The sequence below is a fragment of the Schistocerca serialis genome, chromosome 3 (assembly GCF_023864345.2).
Source record: "Schistocerca serialis cubense isolate TAMUIC-IGC-003099 chromosome 3, iqSchSeri2.2, whole genome shotgun sequence".
Taxonomy (NCBI): domain Eukaryota; kingdom Metazoa; phylum Arthropoda; class Insecta; order Orthoptera; family Acrididae; genus Schistocerca; species Schistocerca serialis.
The window spans coordinates 22570367-22590099 of record NC_064640.1 but is presented as its reverse complement, the minus strand read 5'-3'; the positions used below and the strand labels follow the sequence as shown (position 1 = coordinate 22590099).

The 19733-nt window shown below is 42.8% G+C and overlaps 1 protein-coding gene across 1 annotated transcript in view; it reads left to right on the top strand.

Annotated features, from left to right (window-relative positions):
• Positions 1-19733, top strand: part of LOC126470667 (latrophilin Cirl) — a 781142-nt gene that overhangs the window by 672258 nt on the left and 89151 nt on the right. The window contains exon 5 of the mRNA XM_050098661.1: positions 940-1046. Coding sequence (XP_049954618.1) covers positions 940-1046 — 107 coding nt within the window. The remainder of the gene's footprint in view (positions 1-939; positions 1047-19733) is intronic.

The window sequence follows — 19733 nt, the reverse complement described above, 5'->3', positions numbered from 1 at the left end:
AGAAGCCGTCAGGGTATAAGGAAACAGACAGGCGACGTCCATCGAAAACGTTGTTGTATATGAAGTGCGTTTATTGCATTCGCTAACGCCCCACAAAAAAAAAAACCCTCACTGGAGCATCCTAATCATCCCAACTATAACAGCTTCTACAACCATGTTCTCATCTTGGTTTGATGAAGATGTCTAGGAATGGGGACATATCAAAACTGTTATTCTGTGTTATGGGAGTTCTTCATTCGACACTACTCCATCTTTTTGCTGTAATATCAAACGAGAAAAATTAAGTGTGCTCTTGGGTCAGAAACAGATTGAAAATGAGACCAGTGATAACAGTAGAAAATAGGGTGGACTATTCAGAGTTTTGCAGCCTGCGTGATAGTCTTAAAAAACGGTTCCTCACTCAGTCCGTGACCAGAAACAGAAAAAAAACTAATGGTCAGCAGGCAAGATAATGAGGGATTAGGTAAGTCTGCCGAAGGGAATAGCCGGCAACAACGCTCAGACGATCGAGTTGAAGAGCAGCTTCCACAGTTTCTGCTAGCCGTATTGTGTGTTCTCGCCGTCTAGCGCCCGTTTAAATTTGTCCGTCGACTGACTTTCCGGTTATTGTGTTCCAGTTTCTGGTCTTCCGTACTGTAGTCTGATGTTTTTCTTCATGTGAGGGGATGTTTAATATCCCGAGTGGGCGGAGGGAGAGTGATACGACACGAATCACGAAAGATTGATTCTGCCCTCCGTCCGACCCAGCTACAGCGCACTAAGTTCCCTCTCTATTTCAGCTGCGAGGGTCAGCCGCACTGCGAACTTTTGATAACGGACGCTGTACTGGAAATGCAGCCCTTTTGTCCTGGCACCCTCAAGTACATAGAGGTTCACTATCAATGTAATCCGGGTTAGTGCAGAAAAGAAATTACATTTTTTATTATCTCTGTTCGCCAGATGTAGCCAGCAGCAGAACTGCAGTATTGTTGCTGCTACAAGTATGTTCGGGGATCCTTGCCCGGGCACTCTAAAATACTTAGAGGCCCACTACCAGTGCATGCCAGGTAAGTACTCCACCTCTGCACGTAAAAGCTTGTCGCTCTTTTCCCGCCGTCACTATGGTTTTTACTGCAAACGAAACGTGTCTATGCGTTCACTCCAGTCCCTATCAAACACCTCGCAGCGAATCTACGTCGAAGCTGTCTTCTTCATTAAGTTAGTCTGCATCTCTTCAGTCAACTAATGTGTGATCGTTCGCAGCAATTAAGAGACAAGTGCAATTCGGTGTAATTTAAGAACGCTGCCTGATACGTGCATCACATAGTACTTCCTTTTTATTTCAACCCCAACTTTTTTCTCTCTTTTTGTAAAGCCTTCGTGTTGTAACCAGCTTTTCCTCGCTGAACTGTGTGTTCCTTGAAATGGATGATGTCCGTGTCGCACCATCACTGACAGGATGTTTTGAAGGCCAGACGAGGGTTTGTTTGCTTTATTTTACAGTGCAGGAGAGTTCACGAGCTATTTATATACGTCAGTCTCGAAGTAATGAATTGCTTTTATCATCGAAACTACATAACGTACGCATTATTCTAGATATGCTCCCGTTTTGGAGTTTACAATCATTTAATTTCCACTGTAATTTAAGGACTGGATGATTCTTGTGTTTTACTTGTACGAGTAATTCCTAGTATATTGTGTCGCTGTTTATCTTTCTTTGCACTTCTCCACCGTACGTAACAGTTGACTCCATGTATGACTTCATGGTTCTCTTAGCATTTGCCCGTGACAAATGCGAAGTACTTCCCGTCCAATCCCCGGTCATTAGCCCTTTTTCTTGTCACCGTATTTTTCACCTCTAGCAATTCTCCGTTCGTGTATATATATAAAAAAAAGGCAGGATTTGGCTCGGTTTTCACACCTTCGGTGAGCCAGAGTGCTTAGAGTGTCATGCTGTTAATGTGTAAGGCGGAGCAATGTTGAAAGCGGCCGCCGCGAAGTACGGAGATGGGAGATACTCTGTCGATATTTGATTTAAGTGACCAGTGACTGAACTGCGGCAGACGATGACTAGGAGACATGGCGGAACCTCACTGAAAACCATACAACAGGTATAACCCACATTCCTGAAAATGCGCATGTCGACAGCATGCTTACATTCCAATTTTGCTTTTTCTGTTCTACATTGCTGAGGATCGTCGGCTGTTCCGTTCGAAATTCAAGACCATTCGCACCAGCTTGATTTTCCGTGTAGAGCCGAGAGCTTGAACATATATTCGTTTTTTTCCCCTTTTCTTCCAGGTTGATCGCTGATGGAAGTAACTTGTAGCCCCCATGCTTGACCACACTGCGGTAGTGAACAGAAAACTTTCGCAATAAATGGGAGTGCGTTATATAAAGACTTGGCAGAGTTACTGCCGTCACGTAAACTTTACTCACACAAGTCATGGCCACGGAAAGAAGCAACAAGTTTTATTGAAGTCATCCGTCCTGGGTTGACCGACCGAAATCGGCGCGTCTCTCTCCATTCGTGAGCTTCATTTGCGGCGCTTAATGAATAATTCTAGCGAATAATTTTAAGTGGGGGGCGCGTAATCTGTTCGCATTATGCTCAACACCGGAGGCTGGCTTGTTTTGTGGGAGGAGTCAAGATGTGTACGCGCTACATCGTAATTAACGCAGAGCCCTCACTTTTTAAGGCTTCTAGTTCATTACCGCCAAGGTCAGCGTCAGAATCGCGTACGTATTAGGCGGCCTCGCTGTGAAAAGGGACGTTAATCAAGGCGGAAAGCGGCCGCCAATGGGAATCTGAGATTACTACTGTGTAGGCGTTAGTGCTCTGAGAGACACTTCGTAAATCTAGCGAGTGCGTAACTATTTTTTGTTGTTGCCATTATTAGGGATTTAATCTGTGTCACCGTAGAAGCGATAAAGGACAGAGCGTGTGGGACTTACAGCTGACAACTCGGCCGCGCGCTGCTGGAGGGGAGGGAGGGGGATATTTGGATATTCAGGTCTAGAATGGCTACTAACTATGATAAGCAATTGAGTCCTTAAAATGCAAACGTGTAAGATCTTGAGGCGAGCGAAGATTGCTGCAATAACAGAGCGTACGAAGAACACGACAGTTAAAAAAAAAAAAACTTCAGTCCCGTCTTTCTTCTGTGTCAACTTTACGAAGTGATAGAATGATCCTGAAGCGCATTTAAGTGTGTCCGGGTGGAGCCATTATTAGACGGCAAGCAGTCTTTCGCCCCGGCAACTGTCCGGAACCGCACGCATCATAAAGAAAACAAACGGAGATCACAGGTGCAGCTTTATTCAACTCTCCCACCCAGTCATAAGCAAAACTATACACTACTATGAAGAAATATAGACTAACAGAATTCATCGGGTTCTTGATACGAAACAGAGGATTCTTTCTTGACCTACAAACAAAAAAGGAGTCGATCGCGGATGCAGAAAAACGTCTGACTCCCGCCCCGCGGCTGTTTAATATACACTAACTGATCACATGTATCCAGAAACTTACACACATTAAAAAAAATTTTTTTTTTCATCACCTCGGTTCCGAGAGTTCCGGAATCTGTACAGAAAATTGGAATAGAGATCAACATAAACATCATTTCGGCCCTTTTTATTGCTCATGAAAACCACACATTGCATGTTGTACCACCATATAGCGAGACCGTCAGAGGTGGTGGTCCAGATATCTGTACACAGGTACCTCTAGTACCCAGTAGCACGTCGTCTTGCATCGCCGTATACCTGTATTCATCGTCCACAAGTTCATCAATGCACTGTTGGTCCAGATTGTCCCACTCGTCAACCGCGATTCGGTGTAGATCCCTCAGAGTGGTTGGTGGGTCACGTAGTCCATAAACAGCCATTTTCAATCTATCCCAGGCATGTTCGCTAGGGTTCATGTCTGGAGAACATGCTGGCCACTCTAGTCGAGCGATGTCATTATCCTGAAGATATTCATTCACGAGATGTATACGATGGGGGTGCGAATTGTCGTCCATGAAGACGAATGCCTCGCCAATAAGCTCCCGATATGGTTGCACTATCGGCCGGAGGATGGCATTTATGTATCGTGCAGCCGTTACGGCGCCTTCCATGACCACCATTGGCGTATGTCGGCCCCACATAATGTCACCCCAAACACTAGGGAACCTCCACCTTGCTGCACTCGTGTGTCTAAGGCGTTCAGCCTGACCGGGTTGCCTCCAAACACGTCACCGACGATTGTCTGGTTGAACGCATATGCGACACTCATCGGAGGTAACGTTCTCAAACCATTCGCCAAACCCAAAAACTTCCGTCGGATTTCCACAGAGTACAGCGTAATTCGTCACTCCAGATCACCCGTTTCCAGTTATCTCAAGCGCCAGTTAGCATGGACTACATAAATACGTGGATTATGAGAATCTACTCTGTTACTGTTCCTTATTATTTACCTCCTACGAACTGTTATTGTGCTAGGTGGACTGGTGGTAGCACTTTTAACTCACGAGTGAGTTCTGCCGCTGATCTCCTGCAGTTTTTTACAACAGCTCTCCGCAATGCTTGTCGGTCCCTATCCGGCAGTACATAAGGTCTACCTGGTCTTGGTTGGTGTCGCTGTTCCTTCACGTTTCCACTGCACATTCACATCACCAACAGTTGATTTGGACAGCATTAAAAGGGTTGAAATGTCCGTGATGGATTTGTTTCTCAGGTTAATCCAATGCCCAGTCCACGTTGAGCTCTCCTGATCGACCCATTATGCTGTTACTGCGTCTCTGCTGACAGCAGAATAGTTCAAAAATGGCTCTGAGCACTATGGAAATTAACTGCTGAGGTTATCAGTCCCCTAGCACTTAGAACTAATTAAACCTAACTAACCTAAGGACATCACACACATCAATCCCCGAGGCAGGATTCGAACCTGCGACCGTAGCGTCGTGCGGTTCCAGACTGTAGCGCCTATAAGCGCTCGGCTACTCCGGCCGGAGCAGAATAGTTAACTACTCCTATTATACTGGCGGGTCCGCCTCTCGTGATATCCGGCCATCCAGATTTAGGTTTTCCGTGATTTCCAGAAATCGTTCCAGGCAAATGCCGGAATGGTTCCTTTGAAAGGGCACGGCCGATTTCCTTCCCCATCCTTGACACAATCCGAGCTTGTGCTCCGTCTCTAATGTCCTCGATGTCGACGGGACGCTAAACCCAGTCTTCCTTCCTTCCTTCTCGAGATATGTAGTGACATTTCGCATTACGTGCTTGTGTCAGGTAGTGTAGACACTAATGATCAGTCGATCAAAACGGACACCCGTTTCTTTATCTTTGCAGATGCTAAAGCCGTCGCCGTTCAGAACAAAGCCTTCGAACGGATGGGAAAGAGACTAAAGGTAGCGGTCGGGCACTTAGCTGTTTATTGTAATAATGATCATTTAAATCCCAATTAAAAAAACATAAGTTTGTTATTTCTGTTTGCGCAGCTGAGAGGCAAAGAAAGAGGTTAATGTAAGATGGAATGGATATCGCCTTTCACAGTGCACTAACCCGAAATATCTGGGAGTCAAGCTTACCCAGAAGGAACACCGTATGAGAACAAAAATGAAAGTATGCACCCAGAATACGGAAGCTTACAAACAGCAGATGGGGAGCATAACCGACTGTCCTTCCTGCGTCTGATTTGTCGTCTTGTTTCTCCGCCGCGGAGCACGCGGACCCTGTCTGGCGAAACCGTACTCGTTCGAAAGAAGTAGATGTAGCCCTGTGTGCGACAGGAACTATCATTCTAGGATGCCTTCCCTTACCCCTGAAAGTCAGATCTATCAGAATAAACGCCGAGAAGAATTGTCGCGGAACTCCGCTCCAGTAGGCCCATGTAATATGTAATAATCCGAAGGAGGAACTCCCGTATACAAATTGGAAAGTCCTGAATCACCTAAGGATCGGCGTATCCGGGTGTTTAGTAAATTGGAAGAAATGGGACTCCAGTAGTAATGTTGAACGCTGTGAATGTGGCAAACTGCAACATCCACACCACTTGCTAATCTACAGAAAGTTGGATGAACCCTCCACCTTAGACGAATTGGTTACAGGAGACGACAAGGCTTTTCAGGCTGGTCTCATCTGACTTGAAAACCTGTAAATTTTGGTTGAAACTATTTTGACTACCACATGACGTATTATAGTATTATTTAATGTTCTTAATGTGTTGGCTCCGTTATGATAACTAGTTAGTTTTAATACTGTATATTGTTCTTATTGTCTCTAATTTGTGGATTCTTCATTTCCTTCTTGGTAGAAGAAACTGCAAAAAGGTGAGAATTTAAGGAGATGGGACCTGGATAAACTGAAAGAACCAGAAGTTGTACAGAGTTTCAGGGAGAGCATAAGGGAACAATTGACAGGAATGGGGGAAAGAAATACAGTAGAAGAAGAATGGGTAGCTTTGAGGAATGAAATAGTGAAGGCAGCAGAGGATCAAGTAGGTAAAACGACGAGGGCTAGTAGAAATCCTTGGGTAACAGAAGAGATACTGAATTTAATTGATGAAAGGAGAAAATACAAAAATGCAGTAAGTGAAGCAGGCAAAAAGGAATACCAACGTCTCCAAAATGAGATCGACAGGAAGTGCAAAATGGCTAAGCAAGGATGGCTAGAGGACAAATGTAAGGATGTAGGGGCTTATCTCACTAGGGGTAAGATAGATACTGCCTACAGGAAAATTAAAGAGACCTTTGGACAAAGGAGAACCACTTGCATGAATATCAAGAGCATTGATGGAAACCCAGTTCTAAGCAAAGAAGGGAAAGCAGAAAGATGGAAGGAGTATATACAGGGTCTATACATGGGCGATGTAGTTGAAGACAATATTATGGAAATGGAAGAGGATGTAGATGAAGATGAAATGGGAGATATGATACTGTGAGAAGAGTTTGACAGAGCACTGAAAGACCTAAGTCGAAACAAGTCCCCCGGAGTAGACAACATGCCATTAGAACTGCTGACCGCCTTGAGAGAGCCAGTCCTGACGAAACTCTACCATCTGGTGAGCAAGATGTATGAGACAGGCGAAATACCCTCAGACTTCAAGAAGAATATAATAATTCCAATCCCAAAGAAAGCAGGTGTTGACAGATGTGCAAATTACCGAACTATCAGTTTGATAAGTCACAGCTGCAAAATACTAACGCAAATTCTTTACAGACAAATAGAAAAACTGATAGAAGCCGACCTCGGGGAAGATCAGTTTGGATTCCGTAGAAATGTTGGAACACGTGAGGCAATACTGACCCTACGACTTATCTTAGAAGAAAGATTAAGGAAAGGCAAACCTACGTTTTTAGCATTTGTAGACTTAGAGAAAGCTTTTGACAATGTTGACTGGAATACTCTCTTTCAAATTCTAAAGGTGGCAGGGGTAAAATACAGGGAGCGAAAGGCTATTTACAATTTGTACAGAAACCAGATGGCAGTTATAAGAGTCGAGGGACATGAAAGGGAAGCAGCGGTTGCGAAGGGAGTGAGACAAGTTTGTAGCCTCTCCCCGATGCTATTCAATCTGTGTATTGAGCAAGCAGTAAAGGAAACAAAAGAAAAGTTCGGAGTAGGTATTAAAATCCATGGAGAAGAAATAAAAACTTTGAAGTTCGCCTATGACATTGTAATTCTGTCAGAAACAGCAAAGGACTTGGAAGAGCAGTTGAACGGAATGGACAGTGTCTTGAAAGGAGGGTATAAGATGATCAACAACAAAAGCAAAACGAGGATAATTGAATGTGGTCGAATTAAGTCGGGTGATGCTGAGGGTATTAGATTAGGAAATGAGACACTTAAAGTATTAAAGGAGTTTTGCTATTTGGGGAGCAAAATAACTGATGATGGTCGAAGTAGAGAGGATATAAAATGTAGAATGTCAATGGCAAGGAAAGCGTTTCTGAAGAAGAGAAATTTGTTAACATCGAGTATTGATGTAAGTGTTAGGAAGTCGTTTCTGAAAGTATTTGTATGGAGTGTAGCCAAGTATGGAAGTGAACCGTGGACGATAAATAGTTTAGACAAGAAGAGAATAGAAGCTTTCGAAATGTGGTGCTACAGAAGATTGCTGAAGATTAGATGGGTAGATCACATAACTAATGAGGAGGTATTGAATAGAATGGGGGAGAAGAGGAGTTTGTGGCACAACTTGACTAGAACAAGGGATCGGTTGGTAGGACGTGTTCTGAGGCATCAAGGGATCACCAATTTAGTACTGGAGGGCAGCGTGGAGTGTAAAAATCGTAGAGGGAAGACCAAGAGATGAATACACTAATCAGATTCAGAAGGATGTAGGCTGCAGTAGGTACTGTGAGATGAAGAAGCTTGCACAGGATAGAGTAGCATGGAGAGCTGCACCAAACCAGTCTCAGGACTGAAGACCACAACAACAACATAGAAAAGTTCCATATTTAAGATTGGATAACAAGTACACTGTTTTTATTCTACTGATATTTTGTTTGTTTCAAATTAGTTTTCTCCTTAATGGACCACTTTCAGGAAGCAATTGACTAGCTGCTGGAACGGACATTTGTTCTTCGGTAACCCTACATTGTAAGCAAAGATCCAATGCTCTTACAGAGAGTGTTGTGCATCGAACTTGTTTCTTAGCGTTGAAATTACATTTTACTCAGTCGACAATATTTATTGCGCTTAATAATGTCTGTTAGGTGAAGCGTAATTTCAACATTAAGAAACAAGTTTGATGTACGAAACTATGCAAGTGGATTGTATCTTTGTTTATAATGTTTGATTACCTAAGAACAAGCGTTCTTTCCAGACGCTAGTCAGTTGTTTCCTGAAGATGGATCAGTAAGCCGAAAACTAGTTGGAAATAAACAAAAATCAATAGAACAAAAAGCGTGTACTTCTTATTCAACCTTACAAAAATTAGTGTCCGTATCGTACGATGTCTTGGGCAAGAAAGAATAAATAAAATCCTCGGTCATCTACAATAGTGATTCTAAAGATTCGGACACCCTGTGGAGCTGCTTCTGTAAAGGCCGGTTCCCACTAGGGCTGCCGCGCGTCAAAACCGCGCGTCAGCGGCGTGGTTGCCATGGAAATGGCGTCAGCGGTAAGGCGCGGGGGGCTCTGCGTCGCGGTTTGACCATGTCGAACCGCTTCCGCTGCCGCGTGACGCGCTCCAGGTGCGCGCCGCCAATCACAGAACGCGCTGAGCGTGACGTCAGGTACGGAACCCCGGGCCACACGAACTTTCGCCGAACCGCTGGCGCGGCCGCGGCGGCAGCTATGAAATACTTATCATCCGATTCCAAGGAAACTATTCGGTAGAAAAATTTGATTCTTGGTCATGTTACAGCCTGATATCTTCTCTCGATAAAGGACCGAATTTCTTTTCGTTATTCGTCGTGGTTACTTGCTGTATCGCATTTACGTAAACCTTTACACGAAATTTGAATGAGTGTGCAGAGGTAAAAACGCATTGCGTGGACTTTGCGTACAGTTCATTTTAGGTAATACATTATTGCGTATGAAATTTAGTCAACATATCGAAATTGTTTTTAAAGGTGAGATCAGATCGATAGCTATCACCGTTCTCGAGATATTGAATGATATGTCGGCGGACGGGCTGTGCCGTGACCGCACGCGGGTTGCTCGCGGCGCGACCGGTACTTCGTCCTGCTCGTCGTAAACCGTGTGGTTGTATCAACCGCAGATTTCGTAAACGGTTCAAGAAATCGAAACGCGTTTTTTTTTTTTTTGCAAACGATAACTTGTGAAAAGTCATGTATTTCGTCGCATGATAAATATCCTAAATCTGTTTATCTACCGAGATATGAAAGTAACTACAGTTTTTCAGAAGGGATAGATGAATTGTTTTAAACAGCATGTAATAGCATGTGGAATGAGAAGTTAAACCGAAACTAATTTGCTGGTATGTCATAAAATGTAATTTACTAAATATCTACAGCTATTGATTATTTCCTTTGGTAAGTAACAAACCTTTTTTCTTTATCCAGTGAACTTTACTGATTCAACGCGCGTTTCGCCTTTTACTTTAAGGCATCTTCGGTGGAATCTAGAATGATTCAGTTTTGTTTTGATATGTGATACTTGCAGATTATAAAACAGTTGACATCTTTTTTTACGTGAATGACTGATTACTTACAGTGAATCGAGTTTTTGGCGGACATATACGTTTCGTCTCACCTGGTCACATGCTGGAGGTTGAACCAAAACTTAGATTATGGAACATAAGCACATTTTCATGTTCGCTCTTTTTTCTTCTGTCACTAGCTGTAGACGTTTTACCGAAAACTCTGATTTGAAGTCGTAACTACAGTGTGTTCACCTCATGTCCCTTCCTGTCTGGTTTGTTTATGTACATGTTGCCAATCTGCAGAATTATATGCTGGAAACTAATGTTTGTTTATTTTTGTTCTCTTTATATCTGTATGTATGTGTGGCTAGCCAGTGATAATTATAGAAAGTTGAAAGTAAATCCGTTAGTTGTCAGACAATGGTTGAAATATTTGGTGTTCAGCTGATTTCAGTTTTGGTTTAAATGTTTTGTGGAGGAGTGCATGGAAGAGTAAATTCACTGCTTACAGTAATAGATAAAATAGTACAATAGCATTTCAACAGATGATTATTATCAGAATACTATCACCCAACCCCGTTGTCCTCACTCTTTGACGCCCCATAATACGTCCTGTCAACTAACCCCTATTGTTGTCAAGGTTGTGCCGTAATTTCCTCTTCCTCCTCTATTTAATTGCGTACTTCTTCTTTAGTCACACGATCCTCGTATCTAATCTTCAGCATTCTTATTGATCACCACGTTTTGAAAGCGTCCATTGTCTTCTTGACAGAACTGTTTATCGTCCACATTTCACTTACATACAAGGCTGCACTCCACACAAATACCTTTGTAAAATAGTATCCAACCATTAGAATTTATATTCGATGTGAACAAATTTTCTTTTTCAGAACGCTTTTTTTGCTATTGACAGTCTTCAGTCAGGTTTGCATCTGCACCAGGAAATACCTTACAATTTAAAATCTGGTTTCGAAAACTGTGTTCCAAATATATATTATTCTTTCATGATTCTTAAGCGAGGTGCTGGCGATGATTACATTATGCTCTGTGGGAAATTCTATCAGGTGGCTTCCACTTTCATCCCTTCCACCTAGCCTTTGTGTTCTTACTGTTTTCGTGTACCCGCTACCGTATCACATTTTAAATTTTGTCTCCCTTAACTATCTGAATAATCTCTTTTATCGTACATTGTTTCATTGTGTTAGGAGGTAGTGATCAATCATGAATGGTAGTCATGAAATCTGTTTATGTTGAAATGAGAAAACACGAATAATGAAATATATGAAAGAGTACATTGTACAGAAAATGAAAAATTGGTATGTCTTCACCCAACTTCGTCTTTCCTTCATGTAGGTGTAAGATACCGTTATTCAAACACACCGGTCGTTTCGGTGGGTCCCAGTCCGTACCTCAGTGGCTGTCCGTCATTGGCTACCGCTAGCGTCTGCCGCTTCCAGGTGGGAACGCCAATTCCGCGAGCCGCCGCGTCAACGCGGAAAACGCTTGCCGCTGCCGTTGCCGCACGCCGCGCTGCCGCGCTCTAGTGGGAACCGGCCTTAAGAAAGTTGGCGAACAAATGGGAACTCTTGGAAGGCTGCTCAGTAATTGTACAAGACATCAATCCCGTTCCCAATGGTTCCTCTACACGTCCCAAACCCTTTTTTAACTTGTAACAGAAATTCAGCGAGGCGAATACCGCGTCAACAGCAGAAATACTTCGTCTCAAAGTAAAATTTTCTGTCATGAAATCGAAATTTGTCTTTCCACAGTGGCACTGAACAAGAGACATGCTTCGAGAACAAGGGAAACAATATCTGTGTCAGCTTTCTAGTTCGCTGAATAAAAAGTCAGTTCCTTCTGACTTTACTGTCAGAACAGATGTTTCGCTTCGTCCAGAGACCTTACCTGGAGTATTTGTTTAACTTTCGTTGCATAAAAATAGAGTAATTACATAACTGTTGCGCAGTAGGTGCGGAGACGAGGTATTCTGTTTGAGGAATTTACCTTTTGCTTTCTGTAGCGGCGCTGTCGCTCAGTTGTGCGCTCCACACGACCTCGCATAATTGTCTCGCAGCCTCATCTCCTATGCATCTCTTCCATTACATTCCCCGGAAACGGAAAAATAATAAGATCCGGCGTTATGAATGCTGCCAGAGAGGTCGTTATATTTAAAACGTCGTAATATTTAAAATTAAAGTTAATTAAACTTTTATTAATGGATCATAATTTTTAATAGAAAAGCCGTACGAGCTATTATTCTCCCTCGGCGTGACGTATAATTTTTTTGAACCACTGCGCCTGCTCTCATAGGGGGTACGCGGAATAAATCCTCCCAATTTATGGCGTCATTTCGCTAACGTTCTGGCTTATTAACTGAGTACGAATTGAGTATCAGGAAGCGTCTTGGAAGGCAAAGGTATGTGTATGTGTGTGTGTGTGTGTGTGTGTGTGTGTGTGTGTGTGTGTGTGAGAGAGAGAGAGAGAGAGAGAGAGAGAGAGAGAGAGAGAGAGAGTATATTGTCGCAGTCAATTTCAGATCCTTTTCGTCTCTTTGGCAGGGGTTATGTTATTGGAATTTTCAAACATGCTATATGAAAGTGGATGACACCTGCCACTGTCTTATGAATTAAAAAAAAATACACTTTTATGCTTCAGCCGCGTTGTAACATGAATACCTGTCTGTGAACCTATGGTGCATCATTCATACCATTAGCAACTAAATACGAGAACCATCGCACAATCAGCTTCACAGCTCATGCATCCAAGTTGCTGACAAGAATGAGATACAGAAGAACTGAAAAGAAAATTGAGGATCTGTCAGGTAACGACTTAGGATTATTTGGGTGTAGAAAAGTTAAAGGCACAAGTGAGGCAGATTTTACGTTGCCCTTGATAAATGAAACAAGATCTGAGAAAATTAAAGACATTCTAATGATATTTGTTGAGACAGAAAAAGCGTTGTACTAGCTAAAATGGTGCAAGGAGTTTAAATTATCAAAAAAAATTGATATAACGTATAGGGAAAGACGTGTCACCTATAAACGATGTTTAACGTTGTTAGCAAAAATCTCGGAAAGTTCATGACCGATTTACTTCGAATTTTTACACTATATTCTGATAAACGTTGGACTAATATTTTCATTCACTACTTTCATATGGCATCATATTTTGGGGCAATTCGTCATTAAGAGAGAAAGTATTCATTGCACAAAAGCGTGTAATCAGAATAATAGCTGGAACCCACCCAAGATCACCTTGCAGACATTTATTTAAGGAACTCAGGATATTCACAGTACCTTCGCAGTACGTGTATTCACTTATGAGATTTGTCATCAACAACCCACCCCAATTCAAAAATAACAGCGAAGTGCATAGTTACAACACTAGAGGAAAGGAAGATATTCACTATTCTGGATTAAATCTCACTTTGGCACAGAAAGGGGTGAATTATGCTGCCACAAAGATCTTTGGTCATTTGCCAAATAGTATTAAAAGTCTGACAGATAGCCAACCAACATTTAAAACCAAATTAAAAGTATTTCTGAATGACAACTCCTTCTACTCAATAGATGAATTCTTACAAATGAAGTAGTAACAGTAAAAAAAATTAATAAATTAATCATGTTGTGTAAAGAAAACTTATGTTAAAGTAACACGTTCCACATCATTACGAAATGTCGTATTCGTGATCTATGGAACAAGGATTAGTGCATTTATTTATTTATTTATTTATGGCAGACTTCTCCGCCGTCCCAGGCAAAGAATTTTGGCCATATTCAATTAAGGCAAGCAGAAAGCTGAGAGTTCAGCTATCTGCTGCGCTACTGAAGACACGTACTGTATGTAAACGAACCAAAGTCACAACAAAGCAGTTTTTCGGAAAACGTTTTATGTGAATCATAAAAAATAAAACACCGCATACTTTGGATTCACATGTTTTTTGCTATAAAACAGTTACTAGACTATTGTAGGGAAACTGTTAGTTCAAAATATTTGATTATTTCAAACTGTAAACGCGTATCGCATGGTGAGCTGGTTATCTCTTTGTTATTGTTAATGTTTATTAGAATATTCCACAGTTGAGTAACTCGGCGTACATTGTTCGAAGTATTTTCGGTGAATTAGAAGTCCCAATTGTTGTTGATAATGTGAGGGAAGCAGAAAATGGCAGTCTGAAATGTCGGCGCATTTCGAATTGCGTCCCGCAACCCTCTGTAGAAGCATTTCTGAATGTTGTGTATTCATCCCCAAAAAATTTCTGAATCCCGTTGAAGAAGATCATGTCCATGTTTCTATGATCTTTCAAAGCCGACAATCTCTTTCCCGTCAATAGAGATAAAAGTCTACAAATAAATAATATCTTTCGCCCCCACCACGCAGAGAACCGTGTTTGCATCTATGTCTGACTGCAGGAAAGCAGAGCGCTGAAAGTTGGGTCATATGCTGCGCAGCTGTAAAACTGTGTTCATTCACTGTCCAGTCACCTGTGAGAAGGCCGAATAACAACCATTTGCAGCGCGAGACTGAAGGAAATCAGTCCGTGAGATTGTGAGGGGGCTTTGGACCCAGGGCCGTGGCCAGTTTCTCGTTTGAGGATCCACGGTGCGTACTTCCCGATCGATGTGGTTCACAGATTCTCCTTTGGGGGAGTTTGGTGGCCAGACGAGCATCTACATCTACATGTACATCTACATCTACATCCATACTCCGCAAGCCACCTGACGGTGTGTGGCGGAGGGTACCCTGAGTACCCCTATCGGTTCTCCCTTCTATTCCAGTCTCGTATTGTTCGTGGAAAGAAGGATTGTCTGTATGCCTCTGTGTGGGCTCTAATCTCTCTGATTGTATCCTCATGGTCTCTTCTCGAGATATACGTAGGAGGGAGCAATATACTGCTTGACACTTCGGTGAAGGTATGTTCTCGAAACTTTAACAAAAGCCCGTACCGAGCTACTGAGCGTCTCTCCTGCTGAGTCTTCCACTGGAGTTTATCTATCATCTCCGTAACGCTTTCGCGATTACTAAATGATCTTGTAACGAAGCGCGCTGCTCTCCGTTGGATCTTCTCTGTCTCTTCTATCAACCCCTATCTGGTACGGATCCCACACTGCTGAGCAGTATTCAAGCAGTGGGCGAACAAGCGTACTGTAACCTACTTCCTTTGTTTACGGATTGCATTTCCTTAGGATTCTTCCAATGAATCTCAGTCTGGCATGTGCTTTACCGACGATCAACTTTATATGATCATTCCATTTTAAATCACTCCTAATGCGTACTCCCAGATAATTTATGGAATTAACTGCTTCCAGTTGCTGACCTGCTATTTTGTAGCTAAATGATAAGGGATCTATCTTTCTATGTATTCGCAGCACATTACACTTGTCTACATTGAGATTCAATTGCCATTCCCTGCACGATGCGTCAATTCGCTGCAGATCCTCCTGGATTTCAGTACAATTTTCCATTGTTACAACCTCTCGATACATCACATCATCATCTGCAAATAGCATCAGTGAAATTCCGATGTCATCCACAAGGTCATTTATGTATATTGTGAATAGCAACGGTCCTATGACACTCCCCTGCGGCACACCTGAAATCACTCTTACTTCGGAAGACTTATCTCCATTGAGAATGACATGCTGCGTTCTGTTATCTAGGAACTCTTCAATCCAATCACACAATTGGTCTGATAGTCCATATGCTCTTACTTTGTTCATTAAACGACTGTGGGGAACTGTATCGAACGCCTTGCGGAAGTCAAGAAACACGGCATCTACCTGGGAACCCGTGTCTATGGCCCTCTGAGTCTGGTGGACGAATAGCGCGAGCTGGGCTTCACACGACCGTCTTTTTCGAAACCCATGCTGATTCCTACAGAGTAGATTTCTAGTCTCCAGAAAAGTCATTATACTCGAACGCTAAATTCATCCTGGTGCTCTTCGAATGATGCACGTACACAGCGAGCTGTGTGACACAGTGCATTAGCCTCTTGACAGACGCCATTGTGCCGAGGAAGAACGAATTACATTTAGGGGTGGACGGGGTCCCCTAGAGTATACACATACTTGTGTTGATCCACTGTGGCTTCCAGAATGGCTAGATCAGCCAGGCTCCGAGGGAATGCCACGAGAACATTCCCCAGACCATAACACACACACGGTGTTTACTTTCCAACACCTCACGTTGTAAAACCTCCATCTGTCCGATGGGGCATACAGTGTGATTCATCTAAAAAGACTACCTGTCGCCATTCAGTGGATGTCCATTTGCAATACTTGTGAGAAATTCCAGTCTCCATTGGTGACGAACAAGAATCGGCATAGGTGCGTGAACCAGGCACCAGCTGCGCAGGCCCATACGCAGCAACGTTCGCTGAATGAGGAGACACTATTTCGTTCATCCGGGCGGTCAGTTACTTAACAGTGGCACGCCTACTTGCCCGCACGCATCTCCTGTCACCTATGATGCACCACTGTTGCCTCGGCGCTGGTTTTGGATGGAGCCATTTTGCCATGCACGAGGGGGGGGGGGGGGGGAGGGTGGTTGGACGTCAAACGGGCCGACTTTGAGCAGTAGAGGCACCACAGGACATTTTAATTTCCACTGTCTATACTATTACAAATAAAGTCGTATATCGTTGTGAGCATGACCAGGAAGGATTCAGGATTCAGACTTACACTAGTGGAAGTTCAAAAACACGACAAAATAAATTTTTTTTACCTGTGAAATTTCATCATTTTTTCACTTACTATTGGCTGCATTTGTTGCTATAGGTACACTTTTCTTCATAAGTAAGAGAGATTCTTAGATGAATTTTGCACAATATACAGACTATACTTACAGGTGTATGAAACTCTAGAATTTTCCAAATACATTTAAAATTGTGGTTAATAACTATAAAAATTGAGTTTTTTCTAAACCGGAAGTTTAAAATGGTCATTCATTTTTTCATTGATTAAATAAATTCTAGAGTTTCATAACCCGTAAGTATGGTTTGTATGCTGTGCAAAATTCATCGAAGAATCTCTCTTCTTGTGAAGAAGGGTGTACCTATAGCAACGAATGCAGCCAATAGTAAATGAAAAAATGATGAAATTTCGCATGTAAACAAAATTATTTTGTTATGGTGTTGAACTTCCACTGCTATGAGTGTGAATCCTGAATCCTTCGTGGCCAGGCTGACAACGTTTTATGAATTTATCTGTAAAGGTATAGACAGTGGAAATTAAAATGTCCCCATCCGGGGAAGGGGAGCTAAAGTGTAGTGGAATCCGAGCCACGTTTCGTTTTTGGCGAATCTCCACATAATTGACAAGTGAGCTCTAGGTGCTAGGAAGAATGAAAAGAAATTGATCTGGCCGCAAATTCGATCCTGCTCCAAGTCGGCCGGTTTGACGTTCTACCCCCTAACCAAGGGCGGGGCGCGAACAGTTTGCAAACTTAGCTGTTTCGGAAGTGCTTCCACACTGGACCGAAAGCCAATAATGATGCCCTTCTTGACGCCAGATAAATTGGTCCGTTTCCGCATTAGGACAACGATTGCACTGTTTTTCGCACCCCCCCCCCCCCCCTCTCGACTGCTAGTGCTATTACCTGCCGTGTGGCACGTCAAGGTGGAACATATGCTGTGGTCACATTAATGTGACTGGACCGTCTATAGAAGAAGCACAACTGCATCCCAGCAGCGTTTCACTTCATGCATGAAGAACTGGAAGCCACAGGTTTTGAGTCTCATTTGTTTTCTATGCAGTTGTTCTGAAACGATTGCAATCAACTGGATGTTAATTAGGCCATCTGCAAGTCCCTAACCAATTATCCACCCGCGGAAGGGGAGCTAAAATGTAGTGGAATACTAGCCACGTTTCGTTTTTGGCAAATCTCCACATAATTGACAAGTGAGCTCTAGGTACTAGGCAGAATGAAAAGAAATTGATCTGGCCGCAAATTCAATCCTATAACTTTCCGGTACCTAACGTGACACCTTAAAGCTAGACCACTACACCACTATCGAATGTGGTTACGCTTTCTACTGTCTCAGCCCACTGCTGCTCTCTCGTGTTTTGGTGGTTGCCCACTTGATGACAATGGCGTCGCTTTTACAACGTTACTTTAATTCATCGTAATTCAGATAGTTTGTACTAAATATTTATAAATTGTATACAACAAACTTCCTTGTGAATCAGTATCTCTTTTTTAGTCGAAACCGGATCAAAATTCGTACAGCAGTTCTGGAGATTAGCCTGCACATACAGATGGATGCGACGAGGCGACTTCTACGGTCGCGTAGGACCATTAGAACACAAGTCCTAGTTGCACTTGTCCGGCATTTTGTGTTCCACAAAAGGTGGGAATTATTAATTCACATCTGCATATTTTAAAAAAGAAGAAAAAACCTGTAAATGGTCAGCCTGTAGTCATATTTGAGAATGAATGCGTAATGCGAATGAAAAATGAATCGTTCCACATAATTGTGATTACTCGTAAAAATGTTCCACGTAACGTGAAACTAACCAGCTCTGATGGGTTAAAATGGCTGTTTACTGACAGCACACCAACTTGTCAACGTCGGGCGCTGCTTTCCTATTTACAAGGAGCGGGGTTCAGATCGTGATATAGGTTTTCTGTTGTTTCCTTAAATTACTTAAGGTAAATTGTAAAATGATTGCTGCGAAGTGGAGAGGGCCGGTTACCTTCCCTACCGTAGTTTATTCCGATCTTTAACTATGTCACTAATCACACCAATTTTGCTTCATGTCTTTTTTCCGCTTGTCAGGGGACACCGAAGCCAAGGAGGCAGGTCTGTACTGAAGCTCCTCGAATAGCGCAATATGTTATAAATCGAACCGAGGGCGTGCTTCGCCACTGACAGGACTTGTGTTTTAATATTCGAGGGCATCTCTCGCGTTTAAGCCACGGCGCTGTTACTTGGACTCAGCAGACAGCGCGGCAGTCCGATGCAGTATTGGAGCGAAAGATAAATCACTCGCGCCGTAAATCTCTCGGCTACCCTCTCCTTCTCCCATTCCCATCCACCCACCTATTTTCGTGCGAGCGTAATTAATTTCTCCCTGCCATCCTGTGTGTGTGAGACGGCAAATCGTTGAACAGCCACGTGCGGGAAACGACACGTGTCTTGTTCTGGATGAGTCTCGCAGCCCCATTATCCCAATTTGAGCCCTCGGGACCTTTTGTAAACCTCTTACGTGTAGTGGAATTAGCAGCAGGGAAAATAGACTCGTCCCAAATGCTGTGCTACAAGACGTGTTGAAAATTAAATGACCTTATCATGTGAAAATGAACTGTTAGTGGCAACGACAGTTACGGGAAAGGAGATATGAGGAAGGCCACACACGAAGTAACCGAATTACTTAATCTTGGAGTGGAAAAAATTGTTTGGAAGAATGAATACTGCGTAAAAAGCGCTGTCATAATGTCGGAAACTTTCAGACTTTGCACGGAGATGACATTAAAATCACAGCAATTTTTGTTCTATTATGTTGGTACTAAGTCAAGTTGCAACAAGAGTAGCGGAGTAGTCTCGTTTATACAGGTTCTTAAAATAGTGTGTTGTGTGCTTTCATTTCAAATAAGTAAACTGAAACACCGTGCCGTCGTACAGTTCTGTACTTCGGACAGGTTATTGTCAGTGGAAATT